Source organism: Magnolia sinica, chromosome 18, assembly GCF_029962835.1.
Source record: "Magnolia sinica isolate HGM2019 chromosome 18, MsV1, whole genome shotgun sequence".
NCBI lineage: Eukaryota > Viridiplantae > Streptophyta > Magnoliopsida > Magnoliales > Magnoliaceae > Magnolia > Magnolia sinica.
The window spans coordinates 17,780,884-17,801,835 of NC_080590.1; the positions used below are offsets into that span (position 1 = coordinate 17,780,884).

At 41.4% G+C, this 20,952-nt stretch overlaps 1 protein-coding gene and 1 long non-coding RNA gene across 2 annotated transcripts; both read left to right on the forward strand.

Annotated features, from left to right (window-relative positions):
• Positions 1–645: 645 nt before the first annotated feature.
• On the forward strand, positions 646–18,227 carry LOC131232538 (uncharacterized). The gene is made up of 8 exons (XM_058228842.1): positions 646–876; positions 9,388–9,460; positions 9,599–9,725; positions 11,831–11,944; positions 12,821–13,019; positions 13,131–13,176; positions 16,221–16,296; positions 17,311–18,227. The coding sequence occupies exons 2-8, from the start codon at positions 9,404–9,406 to the stop codon at positions 17,514–17,516; spliced, it is 825 nt and encodes a 274-aa protein (XP_058084825.1). The 5' UTR covers positions 646–876; positions 9,388–9,403; the 3' UTR covers positions 17,517–18,227.
• On the forward strand, positions 14,034–16,214 carry LOC131232539 (uncharacterized). The gene is made up of 3 exons (XR_009164880.1): positions 14,034–14,638; positions 14,696–15,492; positions 15,526–16,214. It is a non-coding gene; the product is annotated as an uncharacterized LOC131232539 (long non-coding RNA).
• Positions 18,228–20,952: the final 2,725 nt, after the last annotated feature.

Below are 20,952 nucleotides of genomic sequence, written 5' to 3' on the forward strand. Positions count from 1 at the left end.
ACATAGCCTAATTGTCCTGCAAATGGATGGTTGAAAAAATATAACTGACTGTTCATATCCGATGTAAAAGGTCCATCCATCAGGTGGTTGGGATTGTTCATTGAACCACATGCTTGGTCTGTTTCCCATTGATAATGGGACCCTCCAGATGAGTGATTTGGATGGCTGAAAGGCGGGCCTCACATTTAAGGAATGCTGGTGAGAAAAAAAATTGACAATTTAGGCAGAGGATTGTATACCTTTCAATTTTAAAAAAAAGAATTGGCAGTTATTGTTAGTTGATCTGTTATTTTTCTGATTTATGTAATTACAAAAGATCTTTTATTTTTATTATTTTTTATTGTTGGTCTTTGTCAAGTGTTCCCATGTATAATATACAATAAGTCCCTTCTCTTTCCTTCTAATTATTTCAACTGGACTTCTTCAGATAAGGATTTCATTATTTCCATTAACATATGTGCTATTTGCTTATTAAAATAGTAAAAAAATGTGTTATTTGCTTATCATTAGTAAGTTGATTTTTTTGAGTAATAACAAACACACTATTTGCTAAATCAAGTAAAATTGATATACATATGGTCAAAGGAAATCGATGTCGACTTCCATCACCGCTTTGGCTCTTCCGAAAACCCGCGAGAAATTAATGGGAAGCCAGCCTTCCGGGAATCCTTCGACGTTAATTACGAAGTCGCGACTAGAAACAATGGCGGCAAGAGGGCTGGATCGGGGAAGGGAGGTGATCAATGATCATTCTGTCTTGGAATGTGAGGGAGATGGGGAGCAGAGTCAAGTGAACCAAGATTAGGAAAGTTTGTAAAAGAGCGAAGGTCGACATCCTCGTATTTCAGGAATCCAAGCTTCTGGACTTTCCTCCAGGTACATTAGACTCTGTATGGGCTATTGAAAATAAGGATTTCATTGCTGTTGATGCAGTGGGTACTACAGGGGGAATTATTCTCTCTTGGAACACAGATAAATGGAGAAAGGTCGATTTTCTGCCCGGGTCTTTTACTTTGTCTGTTTTGCCATGCGATGTTTCAACTGGCTTCCAATGGGTGATGACCACGGTCTATGGTTCATGCAAAAGAGATATGCGTAGCCAGTTATGGGAAGAGCTTGATGGGGTTAGACAGAAATGGAGCTTTCCTTGGTGCGTAGGAGGGGACTTCAACGTATTGTGCTTCTCATATGCGAAGTCCAAGGGAGCAAAAATCTCTAAAAGCATGGTCTCTTTTTCTGATTGGATTAATCGACATCAGTTGTTGGATTTGCCATTGGGAGGGGCCAGATTTACTTGGACAAATGGTCAAGCAGATGCCATTATGTCGCATCTTGACAGATTTTTAATTTCAACTGATTGGGCTGATAGATTTCTGGTAGCGATTTAGCGAGGTCTGCTCGGGGCCATTTCCGATCATAGACCTATCGTGCTTGAAGTTCTGGAAGAGAATTGGGGTCCTAGGCCCTTTAGATTTGAGGCAGCCTTGTTAGAGGTGGATGGACAGCTGGTGGCAGACTGGTGAGGTTCATTTTCTGTGGATGGATACGCAGGATTCAGGCTTGTTAGGAAGCTCAAATTGCTTAAGGAAAGAGTGAGACTGGAAAAAGGATTTTATTGAGGCGAGAGAGGCTGAATTTGACAAAATAGTTGAAGAAATTCATGTTTTCTATCTGTCAGAAGAGTGTGGAGCTTTATCGGAGGAAGACAGGGAGAAAAGAAACAACCTATCTCTCATATATGCTCAGAAGGCTAAGGAAGAAGAGATTAGGTGGACGCAGAGATCAAGGGCCATTTGGTTAAAGGAGGGCGACGTGAACACTTTCTACTTTCATAGCGTAGCTAGTGCTCGGGCCTGCAGCAATAGGCTATCTAGTCTGTTCATTAATGGCAACCATACCTCAAACAAGGTTGTTTTTGCTAACTCTATTACATCCTCTTTCCAGAATCTTCTGACTGCTGAAAAATGGGGGAGGCCGAGGCTAGATAATATCCAGTTTGAGAAGATTCTAGAGGATGAAGCTTCCTTGCTTGATAGACCCATTCTGGAGGAGGAGGTTGTCTCGGCTTTGCGTGCGATGTGTGGGGATAAGGCCCCAGGCCCCAGGCCCCAAGAGATTTTGTATTCTCTTCTTTTAGAAAATTTGGCATACAAATGATGTTATGGATTTCATCTCTAACTTTGCTGATAGGGGTCGCTTGTCGTCTGAGATGGGGGCCACCTTCATTATCCTATTTCCGAAGGTGGAAGGGGCGGAGCAAATTAAGGACTTCAGGCCAATTAGTCTCATTGGAGTACCTTATAAAATCCTGGCAGATAGATTCAAGAGCGTGCTCCCTAGAGTTGTATAGGAAAATCAAGGTGCTTTTGTTGCAGGAAGATAAATTTCGGACAATGCGTTAGCGGATCATGAATGTATTAACTTCAGGTACAAAGAGAATACAAGTGGGCTTGTGTGCAATTTGGATATAGAAAAGGCATATGATCATGTTGATTGGGATTATTTTTTTTGGATTATATGCTACTTAGGATTGGTTGTAGCCAGAAGTGGAGATATTGGATTAGGGCTTGTGTTTAATCTCCCTCTTTTTTTTGTCCTTTTGAATGGATCGTCTAAGGGGCATTTTAAGTCCTCAAGAGGGTTGAGGCAAGGGAATCCTTTATCTCATTATTTATTTGTGGTTATTGGTGAAGCATTGAGTGCTATGCTTCGCAGATGGGCGGAGTTTGGCTTGTTTCGGGGCTTCAATGTTGCTGGAAATAGTCCTCAGATTGCTCATCTCTAGTATGCGGACGACACATTACTATTCTGTGAGGCGGAGGCTAAGGCTGTTGATAATTTACATAAGTTGACGGTTTGCTTTGAAGCAACTTTGGGTCTTAAAGTTAATGCGGCAAAATTGAACCTTTTGGGCATTCATGTAGGGGAGCAAGAGCTAAAGTCTCTCACCGGCAATTTTGGTTGTAAAATCAGATCTTTTCCCTCTGCCTATCTCGGTTTGCATCTTTGTATTGGTAAACCTGCTTCTTATCTTTGGGATTGGGAGATTGAGAGAATTGAAAGGAAGTTCGCTTGTTGGCAATGTCGCTATCTTTTGCTAGGGGGCCACTTAACTCTCATAAAGACTACTTTTGCCAACATGCCCTTATACTTTTTTATCTTTGTTCCAGTGCCCGAAGTCGGTCTTGCCAAGGCTTGAGAAGATGAGACGGGACTTTCTTTCGAAGGGTGCTAGCGATGGCAGGAAATTTCATATACTCAAATGGAACGAGGTATGCAAACAAGATTGAAGAAGGCGGGGCAGGCATTAAACCTTTGGGGACTATGAATACAATGTTACTCGAAAAATGGATTTGGAGGTTCGGTGCGGAAGAAGGCAAGATGTGGAGGGAGTTAGTTGTTGCCAGGTATGGTACTCAGGTGGATGGTTTGTTGAGACCTCTTCTCTATATCGGGCTTCAGCGATTTGGAAGTCGGTGACGGCTACTGAGAACCTTGTCAGGGGGTATCTCCTTTGCCCTTGGGAAGGGGGTTTGCATTCATTTTTGGGTGGACGCGTGGTGCGGTGATCATGCGTTGCAAGCGCTTTTCCCTAGGATTGCTCACCTTGCTCCTGATCGCTTTGTCGTTGTGGAAGATTGTTTTTCAATTATCGGGGGTTCAGTGGTTTGGGCTCCTCCTTGCCGCAAGGACTTATTGGATGCTGAAATTGGCGAGTTCGCTAGCTTGCTCCAGATGCTTTGCAACGTGAATATTGACATTTCGAAGGAAGATGAAATGGTCTGGAATCGTAGTCCTTCAGGGAAGTTTTCTGTTAAATCTCTCTTCCGCTTGATTTCAAACCCTTTGCAACGATTTGCTATTCGTCCATTTCAGCACTAGTTTTATGGGGCTCCTCCCTAGGTTGTAGTCTGCGTGTGGTTGGTTTGTTGAAAGAGGATCCTTATCCTTGATAATTTACAGAGAAGAGCTATGATTCTCCCTAGTATTTGTTTGTTGTGTATGAATAGTGGGGAGTCGATCGATCACCTTTTTATTCACTGTATGTCAGGCCCGTGTCCTAGATTGTACCATTTCGTAGACTCCCGCGGTTCTCCTGGTCGAATTCCAGCGACCCGCGATGCCTAGATAGCATTTGCGCGCGACCCTGAGTCGCGTCATGTCAATCTGAGTCGACTTGACCGGAGATGGTACCCATGCGACTGCGCCGTCGCCGTGGTTCTAACGCCGCGTCTCACACTCCGATTCGATACCTAGGCCAGGAGTTGTGGGCCCGCGTTTATCTCGAGGAAAACACCGCGCGTTGCAAATCCTAAGAAAATCTATCAATCAATCACATCAATCAAGTCAAGTACAATAGGTACAACACCCATGCCTCTCTTACCAATAAGCATGGCGCCCCTCTCTCTCCCATCCTTAAAGTCAACCTTCCTTACAACAACCCATCCCTCTCTTCTTACATCTCCTATCTCTCTCATTTTCTTCACCATTATTCCAAGTAATCCAAGGAGAGGTGACCGTCCAAGCTTCCTATGGAGAAGCTATGGTGTGGCCCACTCCCTACCACCGTATCACCCATCTCCACCATCCAACCTTCATCAACTTCCATCAAAGGGAAAGCTAAGGAGTTTAGGAGTCCAAGGAGCCAAGAAGGAGCGAAATCGGTGGGTGATCTACCGTTGATTTCCATTTAAGGGCCCCACTTATTTTGGGACCCATTTTGATATATGTGTGTGATCAAAGAGGGCCCCATAGTGACGGGGTCCCTCCACTACGCCGATCTCTCTCTCTCTCTCTCTCTCCCTCTCTTTCTTTTTCCCACATGTCATGGCCCACCTGTAATGTATGTATTTTTATCCATGCTGTCCACACGTGGGACCATGTGGCCGTGTGGCTCACCTAGATGGATCCCATCATGATGAATGTATTTGATCCATGTCGTCCAACCAAGTGGACCAAATCGGGGGCCCACCCACGTGGACCCCACTGATGTTTGTGTTCTATCTATGTCGTCCATCACATGGACCCATTGCTAATGTGGCATCCTCACCGTCCATTGCTTGGACGGTGGGCCACTTTGTTGTATGTATTTTATCCAGCCGTCCATCACTGGACATTGGACGCTGCTGATCTGCAATAAAAACAAACAACAAATAAAATAATAATAATAATAATATATATAATATATTATGGTGGTCCCCACTTGGGACCCACCTTTGTAGAAGCCGATAGGTCGGTGTACCTACAACAGCTATTTAGCTGCTGTATTGCCGTCAGCAAACCTCCATCATGGGATCCCAACCGTTCACCCATTTGCTGGTGGGGCCCACCTTATACATTGTATCCACGCCAACCATCCATCTGTGGGCCCTATCATGAGGTATGTGTTAAATCCATACCATCCAACACCCTGGATGGGTGGGACCCACCCCTATGTATTGTATCATCACCGTCCAATCTCTGGACAGTGATTGGCTGGACCACCCTAAACCAGCTGTTTAGCTGCTGGATGAGTTCCAGCAAGACTGTGGGCCACAACCCTGATGTATGTGATGATCCACACCGTCTAGATGGCTGGACGGTGGGATCCACGCCATGATGTATGTGCTACATCCAAACCATCCATCCAATTGTTGAGCTCGTCTTAAGGCTTGAGATTAAAAATAAGACAAATCTATCAGGTGGACCACACTGCAGAAAACAGCGGAGGAGTGAATGCTTATCGTTGAAACCCTTTTGGGAGCACAGAGGTTTTGGATCGGTATGAAATTTGTTTTTCCTCTTAATTTAGGTCTTTGTGACCTTATGAACAAATTGGATGGAAAATAAATGTTATGGTGTCCCTGTGTGGTTTAAACAGTGGAAAACATTATCTCCACTGTTATTTGTGGTATGGTCCAGATGATCTTTCGATATGATTCAGTTTTGGGAAATTCTCTAAAATGACCCCTAAAAATAGATGAATGGTGTAGGCATAATATAATGGAAATGCAGTGTATGGGTCTCACCTTCATGTGATGTACTTTGGGCTCGCATGAGAGGCCCTTTATGATGTGTTTGAGGCCCACGGGTTGAGGCCCATTGGTGCGGCCCACTTGATGTATATGAGGCCCATTAGTGCGGCCCATGTGATGCGGCCCACTTGATGCATATGAGGCCCATTGTGATGTATTTGAGGCCCAAGGGTTAAGGTCCAATGTGATGAATATAAGGACCATGAGTGAGGCCCAATGAGATGTATGTGAGGCCTTTGTGTGAGGTCAAATGTGATGTATATGAGGTCCATTGCGATGTGTGATTCCACCATGATGTATGTAATGATGTTTATGGCGGGCCATGCCTTGGGAGCAATGATGGTTTAACGTCCACATTCTAAGAGCAATGATGGTTAAATGTTTGCATCGTAACTTTCCCTAGGGCCCATTGTTAGGCTCACATTTGTAATGTGTAAGCTGCCTAGGCCCATCTTCGTTATGAATAGAGTTCATCACCATATAACATGCTTAGTATGGCTCCATGATTCATACTCATGCGTATCATATGTATGCTTGATATGAGGAGTGACTGATCATAACATATGCCTTCGGGCAGATTGTTTATGCAGCTTCTTGATAGGCGGAGTTGCCTCACATGAGCGCGTGGTACGCGTGGGATTGCTGCATGACTGAATGTGTGATTCATGCACCTCGAATTTGTATGACATGATTATTGTACGCCCTAGCGACATCAGGGCTGTGGCCTCCACAAGCATATCGTGGATGACAGGATCGGATACCGAAAATATTGTTACTAGCATCGGGATGCCATAGATGTCCCTGGGTGAAAATACCTAAATCCGATGGTACCGGAGGATGACTCTAACGTCAAGACCGAGTAGATACATGAGCGCATGAGGGCTGAATATCAGGAGGTTGCGTCTCCCACTGTGTCATGGTCGGTTGGAAGGGGGTGTTGCCTTACCCGCCCGAGGGTAGGGGGCATTGCTAGGCTGAGTGTGACCAGCTTGTAAATGGGTCCGCTATCGACATATCGGATAGGTATTGGCAGACTATTGACCAGCTGGATAGTGAGCTTTCTTACGCCCACTTAGATTGCGCGCCTGAGGAAAGGAGAGTGTCATTTGGAGTGTACTAAACCCTGGTGATTATCCACTGAGAACTGTATTGATATATGATGCTCCAGAGATGAGCTGGATTGATATGTGGATTGGTATGCTTGAGCTGCATCTTGCACATGACATTGGCTATGTAGGCCTTGTATCGTATGGCCTTGGTGTGGCCGATAGCATTCATGCCTTGCATCGCATAGCCTTGGTACGGCTGATTGCATTCATGGACTCATCAACATGATTCCGCATTACTCTGATATTGCATTCTGAGCACGCTCATATTGCGCACACACTTACACCACTCTTTAAGCTTTCTATAAGCTTATGCACGATTGATGCATGCAGGTGACGCCAGGACGCAGCTGTAGCTTAGTCGCAGCAGGAGCGTGCAGTCGAGCTTCAGGAGTTTTCATTATTATTATCTTGTATTTTCCTTTATACGTATTGTACCTTAAAGTTTTTTATCATAATAGATTTTGTGATGGTGTTCTTGTGGTGTTTGTTCATGGGTTATGCTTATGGTTATGCTTATTACGAATCAAATTGATGTTGAAAATCCTCCTTGTAGGATCCCAGGATCGGAACCTGGTATATGGGTGCCGGGAGCCGAGAATGGAGTACTACGGAGGCTGTCGGCGCCGGATTCGGCGATCGGGAATTTTGTGAGCCCGGTTTCCGAGTTTGGGGCGTAACACTGTCCCTTTGTCGGAAAGGTGCGGAGCCATTTCCTATCACTTTTCATATGGATTGGGTGATGTCGGCCACGGTGGAAGATCTCCTGTGGGCTTGGCACGATCGCGGGGTTGGTAAACGTGGTCAAGCAGCCTGGAAATTGCTCATTATGGCTATGTTTTGGGTTATTTGGGGGATGAGAAATGGGTGAGAATATTCTAGCTAGGGTAGTGGAGGCTATAGCTAAAGTTAAGGCTTCCTTAGAGGGTTAGATTCGTTTTGTTTAGCTCTCTGGGGTCTCTTCCCTTAGAGTAGTTATGGTTTTTTGGTTTTTCCTTGCTTTTGTTGGGTGTAGTATTCTTTACTCACTTCTCGTGAGGTTGCTTAATAAAGTGGCTGTTACTTAAAAAAGAAAAGAAAAAGCACATCGATGTCCATCTTCCTAAAATACTACCAACAGAAATCAGGTCTACAATATGACATCAGTTCTCACAGAAGGGTGCCAAGACAATTGTCACCAAGATGATTATACGAGTATCTTCTCTATGGGATAGTTTAAATCCTTTATTTTTCATTGTCTCTGAATGCTATTTATTTTATCAAGGGTGATAAGGTGTTTGACATCTTTGACAACATGTAACATCCACAAGCACTCTAATGCTGCTATTTTTGCATCCTTAGAACAAAATTATGATCTTGCTACACCAATGGACCATTCCCAATGTAGCACTTTACACTTGGAAAGCCAAGACCATTTTTCCGAAGACTTTTATTTTCCTATATTCACAAGAACAATTCTTATCAGTTCAAATAGCGCCCGTAGCGTACGCTACGTAGCGTGGCCGTAGCGCTACGTAGCGTCCCAAATAGCGTAAATCCCCTGTAGTGTACGCTACAGGGGTCGTAGCGTACGCTACAGCTACGTTGCGCGTAGCGTAAGCTACAATGTATTTTTTTTACTATTTTAGTTTTTATTTTTATTTTTTCACGTTTTCTTTGTTTCTAATGTTGAGGAATGTGACACTTGTATTGTACTTGATACTTTTAACCTATGAGATTTTTATTTCTTTTCATAATTGTGACTTGTGGTTTCAATTAGACATTATTAATTAAAGTGGTTTGCTTAGGAAGTTGTTGATGCGATAATGATTTGATTTGGCTTATGTATGTGGATTGACTTTTGATAAATGATAACTAATAACTTTTTTGAACATGCTAATAATTGATAAAATGAATCATCTTTTAGGCAATTTTATATTTCCCCCCCCTTTTTTTTTCCCACTATTTATTATATTTGTCCTATTTTTAAATTAAAAAATAGAAATATCGTATAGCTTACGCTACATGCTACGTATTTACGCTACACGCCATAGAGGGCTGAGCGCTATGCATCACGCTACCGCTATTTAAAACACTAATTCTTATTGATCAAGAAAAGAAGACAGTTGTTTGGCATTACTTCTTCTCATGTCTTTCTTTGGATCTATTTTTCGGTCTTTTTGATGCTTCACAACTGCAACTTTCTTTTTGATGCATTCTTTGAGGGAAAATATACTTTATTTTTGATGTACAAGTATTTATGGTGTTAAATACTTTCCATGATTTAGGTTAAGGAGTCGAGCTATGGACCTCACCCCTTTCAAGCGTGACATTGATGAGCTTATAAATGAGTTCTCTGAGGTATTAGTCTTGTTTCACTCTCTCTCTCTCTCTCTCTCTCTCTCTCTCTCTCTCTCTCTCTCTGTGCATGCGCGCGTCTGCATTTTTTCATACGTGTGTGGTTCCACAGTAACCTTTAACATTTCATTCAAATTTCAGGATGGATTAACAACTTTGGCTGATATGAAGAGAGTATGGCTGTCTCGAAAGTTCTCCTTTATTTATGAGGCCAAGCCAGCCTACAATTTGGCCTTGTTCATGCAGTCATTGTATGCCCATTCAATCAGTATGTTCTTATGATTCTCTATTAAATGTTTTTCCATTTCCTCTTTCTTTTTTCTTTTTCTTTTTTCCCCTTGTAAATGGTAATTTTATGACTAGTGAGAAACGCACATTGAAAGAGGATAGAAATTTTCTTTACAAGTAGATGTCCTAGCCATGCCCTCCCATAGAAAGTTTCTGTCACCTTACTAGCCTTGTGAAGAACATGACAAAAGAAACCTTTAGTAGGTTAATCATGTCTCATTGATAGTCCCTGCATATCTCTGACCCTGATTTTCCTCAAGTCCATGGAACTACTTTGAATGAGTTCCTTTCATGTTTAACTTACCTGAGAAATAACTACAAGCCAATGGTATTGGAAGAGACCAATTTACCAACCCTCCTAATGTCACGAACCTCACACCAATACCAAAGCATCTTGGATTACTGATGAACTTCCACTGGAATGGAATTTAAGAACACCTTCCAGTGGTTATTTCCACATTATTTTGGTCTTTGGTTTCTTATTCTTCCTCCAGTGATGGTACAGGCATGATCAAGGGCCAGTGCATGTAATGTGTAGGCCAGCAGCATGGGCCCCACATGAGGATTTGGAGACCCTGTTATCTACTTTTCGATCATGTTACCTTATCTTTTAGTTCTTAGATAAACTTTAATTCTTAGTTGGAGATTAGTTAGGATTAAATTAACACTCTTGATGAAGATAGCATAAACCTCTATAAATAAATAATGTGCAATTTTTCTAAAAAGTTAATGAATTGGTTTTGAGTTTCCTAGCCTTGAGGTGTTCCTTAGTTTTCCACCTTAGTTTTCCAGCTCCAGTATTGAAGGAGCCTGATTTGATCCTGATCGAGAAACTCATGTATTGTTCGTGTTTGTGGCCTTGCTGATCCCCACTATTTGAGCCACTCACAGGGTGTTCGAGGACCAAATTATTCTGCCGATTTCATTGGCATACCTTTCTCTTTCCGGCTGTCTGTATGTGTTGCCGACGACCTGAATGGGCTTCAAGCGACCAACCTCCATTTCTTAGAAAACATCTTGTACGCTTTGCTCAATAAGCCCTTCTTGTCTTAGCCCGTAATAATGGTGATCTTGTTTCTTTTTGTTGGTTTCAGTGTAAAAGCATCTCTCTCTAGAATTTCTCTTATTTCTCCCATTCCATGTTTTCCACTTTCCTTTTGTTTGGGAGGCAAAAGTAGCCTTCCCTGTTCTTAATGGTTGTCCATTTCTCAGGTTTTCCATCTTCCGTACCCCTCTTGCTCAGCAACCACTTTGATGCCTTAAGGTTTTCTCATGGAAATGATTTACAGGCATGCAAGCCCTATCTAAGAATGCAAGCCCTATCTTAGTGTGAAAGATGAGATTTCCTACAGCTTCCTTAGTGTGAAAGATGAGATTTCCTTCATCCAATAGGCTTGTCTTGGTTATATAAAGATCTAGATAGGTTGCATGCCATAATCAGTCTCTCCTTGTCATTCTCATGTATTCTGACACGTGACTTTCCTTTTGGAGTAAAAATATTATTCATCTTGTCTCCTATTGTTGTGAACTATTTTCTCTTAAATTCATCTGTGTTTCATCCTTTATTTATAGTAGTTATATCTATGTCTCATGAAAGATCACACACTTGTATTGTACACGATGTGTCCAGATGACACTAGAGCACTACTTGATTGCTGCTTTTAAGCAATTTTGGCTATGGACCCACCTTCTCTCAATGTTAGCTTATAGTTTCCCATCCCCTTTTACATGTACATCCAAAATATTTGTCTTATTTCATACATCCTCTCTATGGCAAGCTTTTTCAACTAATAGCGATTTGATTTTGTAAGCCTTCTACACTTGAGGCTACTTTCCAGTTGGAAACAAACCATTTGGCTGGAACTTGGTGTATTGGCAGCAGAGTCATACTTCCAATGTTTCTGCTGCCATATTATTAAGGAGACTAAAATCTAATGAATAGGATGTGATCTCTTAGTTTTATTTTCTCATTGGAAGATGTTTATGATCATTAATGTAAAAGGTAGAAGCATTGATCCGATGGTTTAGAAAGAAAGATCCAAGCTTTAAAGCTTTATGTAATGAAAGAACTATTGGGTTATGCAGGTCACATGGTTTCTACTGGTTCCCTGTCGCAAAGATTGGGCGGGCTATATTGCCTTTATTGCCTTTATGAGACTCAGCCATTCAAGCCTCCTTTCAAGATTTATTTGTCTCTTGGTATGGTTTCTGTTTTACATCATGACCACTTGCATCTGGATAACACATCATCGTCATGAGTTTTTTTGTATTTGTATTTGTATTTGTTTTTGTTGTTCTTCTAGAAACAAAAACAAAGCTAACACTTGTTGTGAGCTGTTTGTTTCATGCGGATTGTTAGTGTATTCCATGTTATCTCAAAAATGGTTCCATCAATTCTATTTCTTACATCAGAAGTCCAAAAACACACTCCTATACCTCTTTAAGATTAGGCGGTAAGCATGTTTAGCTACTGTATAATACTCCATGTATTAACACATTATTGAGCATCATTAAGATGGACATTAACATTTCTTGTGGTTAAACTTTCTTCCATTCTATCATAGCAAATCTAGTTCAAATGGTCTTAGATTCCTTGGCATGTTATGACAAGGATGTACTTCATGAATTTGGAAATATATTGAAATAAATATATGGATAAACATTTGGTGCTAAACTCAATACGAGATGCTAATTCAACTGGGCTTCACCAATGTGGTTGGGCCTCAAAATTAAACACCTGCTTATCCTCTACTGGATCACTGTTTTAAACTTTTGAAGGCTATGTCAACCATTTGGAAATCCCGGGGAATTGAATTAATGTCAGCAAAAGACATCCACCTTTTATTGGTGCAATTTGGTAAACAAGAACCATATTAGGTGGAGTTATGATTTATCATTTCACTGCAAATTGTGAAACTTGTAAATAGTCCACAAAAACATATTTGCATAATTTTTGGAGATTTTCTTCTTTCAAGCATATATAATGTCAAATATGCTGGGTTGACATTAGGGATTTTTCATGTTAGCTTACTTCTTTCAGCTCTCTCTCTCAATTATTTCTGCTGTTTCAAACAGGAGAATTGGGTAAGTTAAGAAACATTGTTATTGATGCAAAACAAAATGGTATCGGAGTTCTACCTGTTCTAGTCAAAAGGATGCTAGAAAGAAACATGTTTCTGTTTGGGTCTGTTGACATAGATGACAGTTCAGTGACTGAGAGAGTTGATGAAATCACAAAGCTACAGAATGCACGTATCCAATTCGCTTATAAAACGTATCTTCCCAACTCAGTACATTTTCTTTTTTATTTCACTCGAGTCAGTTTTGCTTCTTATAATATTTGTACTAAGCTTTCAACTGTGATTGTTTCCCTTTGATCAAACAGGTTATTTGCAAATACCCGGATTGATGAGCGTCTGCAAATGGATCTTGTAAGTTGTGTCCTGTCCTGAGTAGTTATGAAAATAACCTGATTTTTACACGTAGGAGAAAGATTCAGAAACCAAGAAAATCAGATGCCAATTGAGGCAATCATGATTGGTTACTACTACTTGGTCCTTCCCCACCCCACCTCCCACATAGAATGAACAGAAAAGCTGACACAATGCACATAGTGCATCTAAAAGTGCCTATTGGGACACTGTTTAGAATCCGATGTCTCATTCCTCATTTTTTAAACATGGCGGGTAGTCTTCGAGGTGATTTAAAATGCCAAATTATGACTTTATTACATCTAATGGAATTCTATTCTTATAGGAAAACTCTTGTTCGACTACTAGTAGGCACAGTCTGTGAGGGGAAGGACTTTAAGTTAATGCGGGGGCATTTTCACACTGGGCTCGAGTGGGGTCGCTTGTGGGATGCAGGGGCACACTCGGGGTGGGTGCGGCCCATGGAGGAGGTGTCGTGTTCAAGATTCCTCACCGGGGGTGATTAATGCGCATTTCACATTAGGCTCGAGTGGTGTAGTCCGTGGGATGCGGGGACACTTGGGGTGGGTGGCCCATGTGATTTGGGGCCTACAAAGGGGGTTCAGCCGAGGTCTTAACCCATGTGATGCGGGGCCTGGGCTATGAGATAAAGGGATTAATTCGCCATACTCTAACAGTTCGAGCTTCTAGAGCAAGTTGTTAATTGTCCTGCATCAAATTGGTATCAGAGCAGGAGGTCTCGTGTTCAAGACTCCTCACTAGGGGTGATTAATGCAGGGACATTTTCACACCGGGCTCGAGTGGGGTCGCTTGTGGGATGCAGGGGCACACTTGGGGTGACTGTGGCCCATGGAGGAGGACTCGTGTTCGAGACTCCTCACCGGGGGTGATTAATGCACATTTCACACTAGGCTCGAGTGGTGTAGTTTGTGGGATGCGGGGACACACTCGGGGTGGGCGGCCCATGTGATTTGGGGCTCACGAAGGTGGTTCGGACAAGGTCCTAACCCATGCGATGTGGGGCTCGGGCTATGAGATAAAGGGATTAATTCGCCATACTCTAATAGTTCGAGCTTTTAGAGCAAGTGGTTAATTGTCCTGCATCATAAGTGCATGAGATCCACCCTGTCTATCGGGTACAACACCTCTTTAGCTCTTGATCTCAAATCAGGCTGATTCAACACTTAGGTGGGCCACCCCATAGGTAATAATGCCTCTAAGTTCACGTGTTATGGACCACCTTATTTTTGGAATAGCATGGTTTTTGGTGAATGCTTTCATCCTGTCGAGGCAAGTTAGATGAATGGATTGGATGAAATATGTACAGCACTGTGGGCCCTGCACAAAACCAGTGGTGGGCATTCCATACCAACTCTTTCCTATGGTGTGGCCTAACCTAAGTTTTGGTTTGTCAGGATTTTGGGTTCCAATCTGAATGAGCGGCAGCATACCTGATGAACAGGTTGGATCTAATGAAAGTTCAACCCATGTGGTGGTAGGTACGCGGCCTGATAAACAGGTTGGATCTAATGAAAGTTCAACCCATGTGGTGGTAGGTACGCTCCCCGCGTACCTATTGGTGATCAGGCTAGCGCAGCTCATCCTTATATGCACGTCACTGTTCACCAATGTTACATGTAGCACACGTGTAAACAGGAGTACAAAACACAATATACAAGATCTGGGCCACTCATTAGGCAGGTCCCTCCATGGATGTCACCTGATCCAAAAATCAGAGGGCTGGATTATCGTAACTGTTGGATTTGAGGAACCATATGAAAGCATAAAAAAGTTGATGAAAGGTCCATATGCAATGCTTATTCTGCTGTCTGAAATGTTAAAGTGATGTGATATTTGGACCAGATCACATGTGATGGGCAACTGGATGAGCACCTCTGGTATCGTACACAAGTACACCCTTCAGTGCCTTCACCCACTCTCCGTACATAATGTTGGTGGATGTGCCAGTAAGATTAGTGCCCCATACAGTTATGATGGTTAAGGATGTCAAAATGTGATGTTAATGGATCTCCCAAACAAGATCCTAGCTTACACCAAAGATGGGTACTCGGGCAGTATGACTAGGTTAACACACTTGTACAGACTTCTAAAGAAACTAGACAGCCCTTGATCTTTTACAGCGCCCCAGATATCAATGAAGGAGACTTCTCAACTGCAAAGACTGCTTCAAGAGATATCTAAATAAATATCATTCTACTCAAACAATAAAAAGGCAGGATTACAGCCAGTGTTTAAATAGCTATGCTATGTAGCGTGTAGCTTATGCTACGTAGCATAGCATTGCCTTAACGCTATGTAGCTCATGAAAATAGCTTAAGTCGCTTGTAGCCTACGCTACATCATAATTTGCATGCGCTACACGTTATGTAGACTACGCTACCCGCTATGTAGCTCACATGATGTTTTCAATGATTTGTTACATTTTTCCATTTCCAATAAAAATTAGTTAACATTTTTAATGCTTTCAGTAAAATAATCTAAATAACAATATTAAATCAGTTTCATTGCTCTTTCTTTGCCTTTATACTTAATCATTTCCCTTTCCTATTACTTTAGGTTGCATTTTATTGCACCAAATATCATGAAATTTTGTTAAATTTCATTATTAATCAGTCTAATCTGGTATAGAATATCATGACATTGGTGCAACCAAGCACCTTGATTAAAAATCCAGAAGTTGTGTAGCTTACGCTACATGCTATGTAGGTTACGCTTCATGCTTCAAAGGGGTGAACGCTATGCTACATGCTATTCACTATTTAAAACACTGATTACAGCTACTTGAGTGCTCAAATGATAAAAAGACTGAACACAGTTGCTCCTTGGTAACCTTTGGACAAAATTCACTACTGTTCTCATGGCAAGTAGGCTTGTAAATGCCAAGTTTCTAGCAGTTCTTGGGTCATTGGAGTTACCAGCAAAAGTATATTTTGGTGCTTTTCCCTACATCTTTGTAATAGTTTCCTGCTATCAAGGACATCTTTTCCTGGCATGTAGCTAACTTTCATATACTCATCTGTCAGGGTGAAGAACTGGACTTGAAAGGACTAGAGAAAATGTCCACAGAATATGCAAAAGCTAAGGAACTAGCCGTCCAAGGTACCTTCCATTTTCTCCTTTCCTTCTCTAGTTAATACCAATGTAACATGAGTATGTTGCACAAGCATATCATGATAACACAGAAAGTTCAATCAATGGGCACTTGCGCATACTTACCCTACATGTGTTGTAGATTTGGGCATTTTATCAGGCTGGCACCATCATATGTGGATCCCAAATCATGTCAGTCCACCCATGAGTTGGGCGATGTTGCACTTGTTTAAAAGAATGATTAGATTTTAGCCAACGGTCCACGTTTGAAATTCATGGCCTCCCAGATAATTGGGCCATAGGTCTAAAACTTGGTGCTTGTCTCAAAAAGTGGCCGAGTCGACTGAGGGTGATTTCGAGCCGAGTCACTTGGAAACTTGCTTGTAGGCATGACCTGGTCCTGACTTGTTGAGTCGGCTGGCTGACTTAGTCAACTCGACGCAACTTAGATTCTAACCAGTGAGTTTTTGCTAAGCGCATACGTGTGTGCAGTAAAGCTCATGTACACACCACACGTGCCCACATTGGATGATAGACCGGAGGTTGAATCCATCCATCAGAACACCGCCACCGTATTGATGCCCTAGCCCAAGGATCAGGTTTATCCACTTGTCAGGTGGGCCACAGTTTGCAAAACAAACTTACGGCTCTGAAAAACTTGGCTGAAGTTTTCTAACCTATCCAACTTTTTAAATATTGGGGCCTACATGCTGAGCGGACCAGATTTATTTTTGGGAAAACATGTACAGGGTTGAACCAACCTGATGGATGGATTGGATTTCGCACCTATGTGCTATGCTGGCACATGTGTGGCGTGTACGTGTGCTTTATTGCAGGCACCTTTGCGCTTAGCAAAGCTCCTAATCAATTCAATTGGTTTGATGATGGGTCAACTGTTTTGTTGATAAAAGTTAAGACATAATGGTGGATCCGGTGTGCCACCAAAAACAGTGCCCACATCGTGTCTGGGCTGTCAACTATATCTTTTGTTTTTGTGACATCATCTTTATCATTGTATTAAAGAGGCCAGCGCAGTGGTTGGAATCGATGATATAAAGCACATAGCTCAGAACAAGAACTTGATCGGAGATGTAGTAAGGAAGATCTCGGATGAGTGGGATGCTCAAAAGGAAGTGTTCCATCAACAGACAGGAGTAAAGCATCCCCATGAAGAAGCAGGGACTGATGAATTCGATAGGGAGTTGGAACACCTGTTAACTGATTGCTAGTTGGGAGTTATCCAGAATGTGACCTAAAAATCACCAATGCACTTTGGCCACCTGCACGTTCTTGAAAACAGAGGCCCACCACTGGCCTAATCCAACAAGTTCAAACCTAGTTGACTACATCGGCTCTCTCAGTCCAATGTGCTCGAATTGCTGTTATTGGCTGCAGCCTTCAAGTGTCAGAGATGTGAAGATGTCATCAGCTTCATTTCATCCCGATAGCATGCATGTCCAGCTTTATCTTGCCATAAATTCTTCAGCATCTGTAATCAAGAGCCCGTTTGGATGCCCTTCTACAAAATGGGGTTTCTGCAAAAGGGGTTTTCATGCCCACTTTTTTGGTTGACTCGATGAGTCGGCTTTTTAATACATATTTTGCTGAGTGGGAGATGAGATGATGTTTGTAAAAGTGCATCCAAGTGCATAACATGATGACATTCAGGTGTCAAATGCCTCTTTTGAGGGTGTGTCCAAATGGGCCCTGAAGGAATGAAGTTGATGGTCCTGTCAATTTATTGGATATTAGTAGCTGTTTAGGGACGATTATCATTGTCATTATTAATTTTTTTTGAAAGACAATATTGAATTCATTGGAATTTCATCAGACGATGTAATGGGTAATGACACTATTTGCTTGATACGTCATTTCTAGACGTGTATTGCGTCCCAAACCTCAATAAACAGAATTGTGGCTTTCAGTTCCACATTTGCATGGCTTGTGGTTTGGTAATCTGGACTGGTTGATCTGACAGCACCATTTTTAATTTTATTATTATTATTATTATTATTATTATTATTATTATTATTTTTATAATGGATGCTATAGTAATTCCCCCAAATTGGAAGATCCTTGATCCTCCGAACTTCCGCCTAATCTGTTAAGGGCTGACTGTTGCTGACCCTCTTTTCCTTAAACCTCCAGGTGGGTTGCTCACGTAGGACCCATCAGATCAACAGAACAGTCTTGATAACCGACCATGACCTGGACATTTATAGAATTTGGGGCTTGACATTACTGGACAATCACTGCGACTCTGGAAGTCCTCTCCGATGTCTGGGGCCGGTTTGTAATACCATTCATCTTACTTGTGTCCCACATGCGCCACATATGCCATTGTCCATCTTCAATCCTCAAATATGCCAGCTGTCAAGTCTTGTGCCACTGTTAACTTTCAAATACCTCACATGTGTGAGTCTTGTGCCACTGTTAACCTTCAAATACCTCACATGTATCACATATCACACGTGCGACAATCCAGCTTCAAGTGCTCACATGTGCCATGTATGCCATATATGTCACTATTCATCTCTAAGCATTCCACTTCTAATATGGCACGTGCTAGTGACTTCTTTAAAAAAATCTAAGAAATTTTTTATTTAAAGATTTTTTTTTTCTTAAAATTTTTATTTATTTATTTTTTTTATTTTTTTATTTTTATTGCCTAACAACAAACTTGAATTTTATGAAAAGAAAAGCAAATTAAGGAAACGATTGTTTCCTTGCCCATAATTTTTTTGAAAATAAGGATTTCCAAGAAAAACTATTTCCATTCCAATGCTTTTCATGAATCCAAACAGGCCCTTGGATTATTGGTTTAATGAGTTGATCTTCACCCGCTTAGAAAATTAAAAACATCCTATTGGTCTATTTCCACAAATGACCGTACACAATCAGCGGTTAGGATTGATAAACTAATCTGATCTTTTCAGGTGTAACTGGTGCATTAGCATGATGGGGCCCACCATCTTGTGTGCATGTCCACAATGGGATGCACAATTTGGTTGGTCAGGATAACTTCATAAACCATCCAAATCATACTCGCATGGTGCAGCCCACTGATTTGTGCATGTCTTTTCATTCTGCTGGTTACCATGTGATTAGGCCATCGACAATGTGATGCACGAGTTAGATGGCCTAATCATGAATCCCCATGGTGGGGCCTATGTTTTATATACGTGTTAGGGATCTAGGCCATTCATCAAGTTGGTTCACTAGATTAGGGTAATCCCTGATTTTTGGCATGTGCCATGCGCTACTTGATGAATGGCTTAGATCCAAGCCATCCAAATGGTGCACTCGCATGGTGGGGCCTATTGTTTTATTCATAACATAGGCTCACTCGATTAGTATAATCCCTGATTTTTGGCATATGGCATGTGATTAACTTGCTTTATTGCAGGTTTTATATTTGAATCTGGCATCCTCTGTTTGCTACAAATAAAAAATTTCTATTTGTTGCAATCAAATTAAACCAAATCATCACGACATAAGAAAATATAAATTTTCTGTTTGTAACAAATAAAGGATCCAAATTCTTTATATTCAAATGTAGTTGTAATGTTTTTACAGCCTGCAAAACCTTTATAGGTAGTTTCAGGCATCAAACGACTTTGCAATCCCATTACCTATAATTTCTTTACAACTTAGGTAAATTGTTTCATTTTGTCATATTTCCTCTGCTCATGCTCCTCAACATTCTCAGAATGGTTACATCACTTAAAAGCTTTTGGCCACCTCACCCAACTGACAACTCTCCCTTTACCCTTTCGGAACACATAATGAATGTTTCAGCTTAATTATTTTATTTCCTCTCTTCTTCCAAGTCAACTAGAACCATGATAGAATGGTAAGTTGCCGAAAGATTCTTTGCCTTTTGCCCCAACCACCACCCTGCCATGCCATGCCACCAAACACAATAAGTGAAGGAAAATTCTTCTATCATGAAAGAGCCCCCGACCTTACAACTCTTTGAGGATCCTAAGGTTGCTTACAGATGAAGATTCTTCTTTATGTAGACCTAAGAAAATTTTAGACACTACAAATAGTTAGGATGACTTCATATGCGATAATCTTGTAATGGCTAAGAATATTCTAGAAAAAATTTAAATTATTAATATTTTTACAACAATCTATTAAAAATTTTACTTTTTTTTTTTTCACAATTTTACTATATTATATATACACATAACTCGAGTGTACAAGTAATACCAAAAAAGGCGGAGCGACTTGAGAGCCTCCTGAGAATGACTTGTCTATTATAATATCTCCCACCTATTGCATCAATAGCCTCGTTGATCACTTGTTGATGAATTTCCATCAGTTCCTTGGAGTTTTACAGCATGTCATTGTGTCCTTGTAATCTTTGGTAAGCTGCAAGGCTGATATATATATATATATATATATATATATATATTAGGTTAGCTTGTTAGTAGACACCCATGTCAGTACACACACTCCATGTTAGCCACCCCCACCAGGGATCGATACCAAGACCTTAAGTGTTGAAACGATGCATCTCCACTCAGTCTGCCAGTTGAGCTATGGATCTGATATTATTCCAACCTAAACCTTCACTTTAGCACCATAGTTCCCAGGCTTGGTTGCCTCTCATCCATGATGCTAATCACTGCAAGGTAGGGTGGTAGGGCTGATATTATC

Excerpts from the sequence above, each read along its gene's own strand:
- LOC131232538 (XM_058228842.1), top strand. The coding sequence starts at position 9,404 with ATGGACCTCACCCCTTTCAAGCGTGACATTGATGAGCTTATAAATGAG. Across the intron at positions 9,461-9,598 it reads TTATAAATGAGTTCTCTGAG|GATGGATTAACAACTTTGGC; the intron begins GTATTAGTCTTG and ends TTCAAATTTCAG. Across the intron at positions 9,726-11,830 it reads ATTGTATGCCCATTCAATCA|GTCACATGGTTTCTACTGGT; the intron begins GTATGTTCTTAT and ends TGGGTTATGCAG.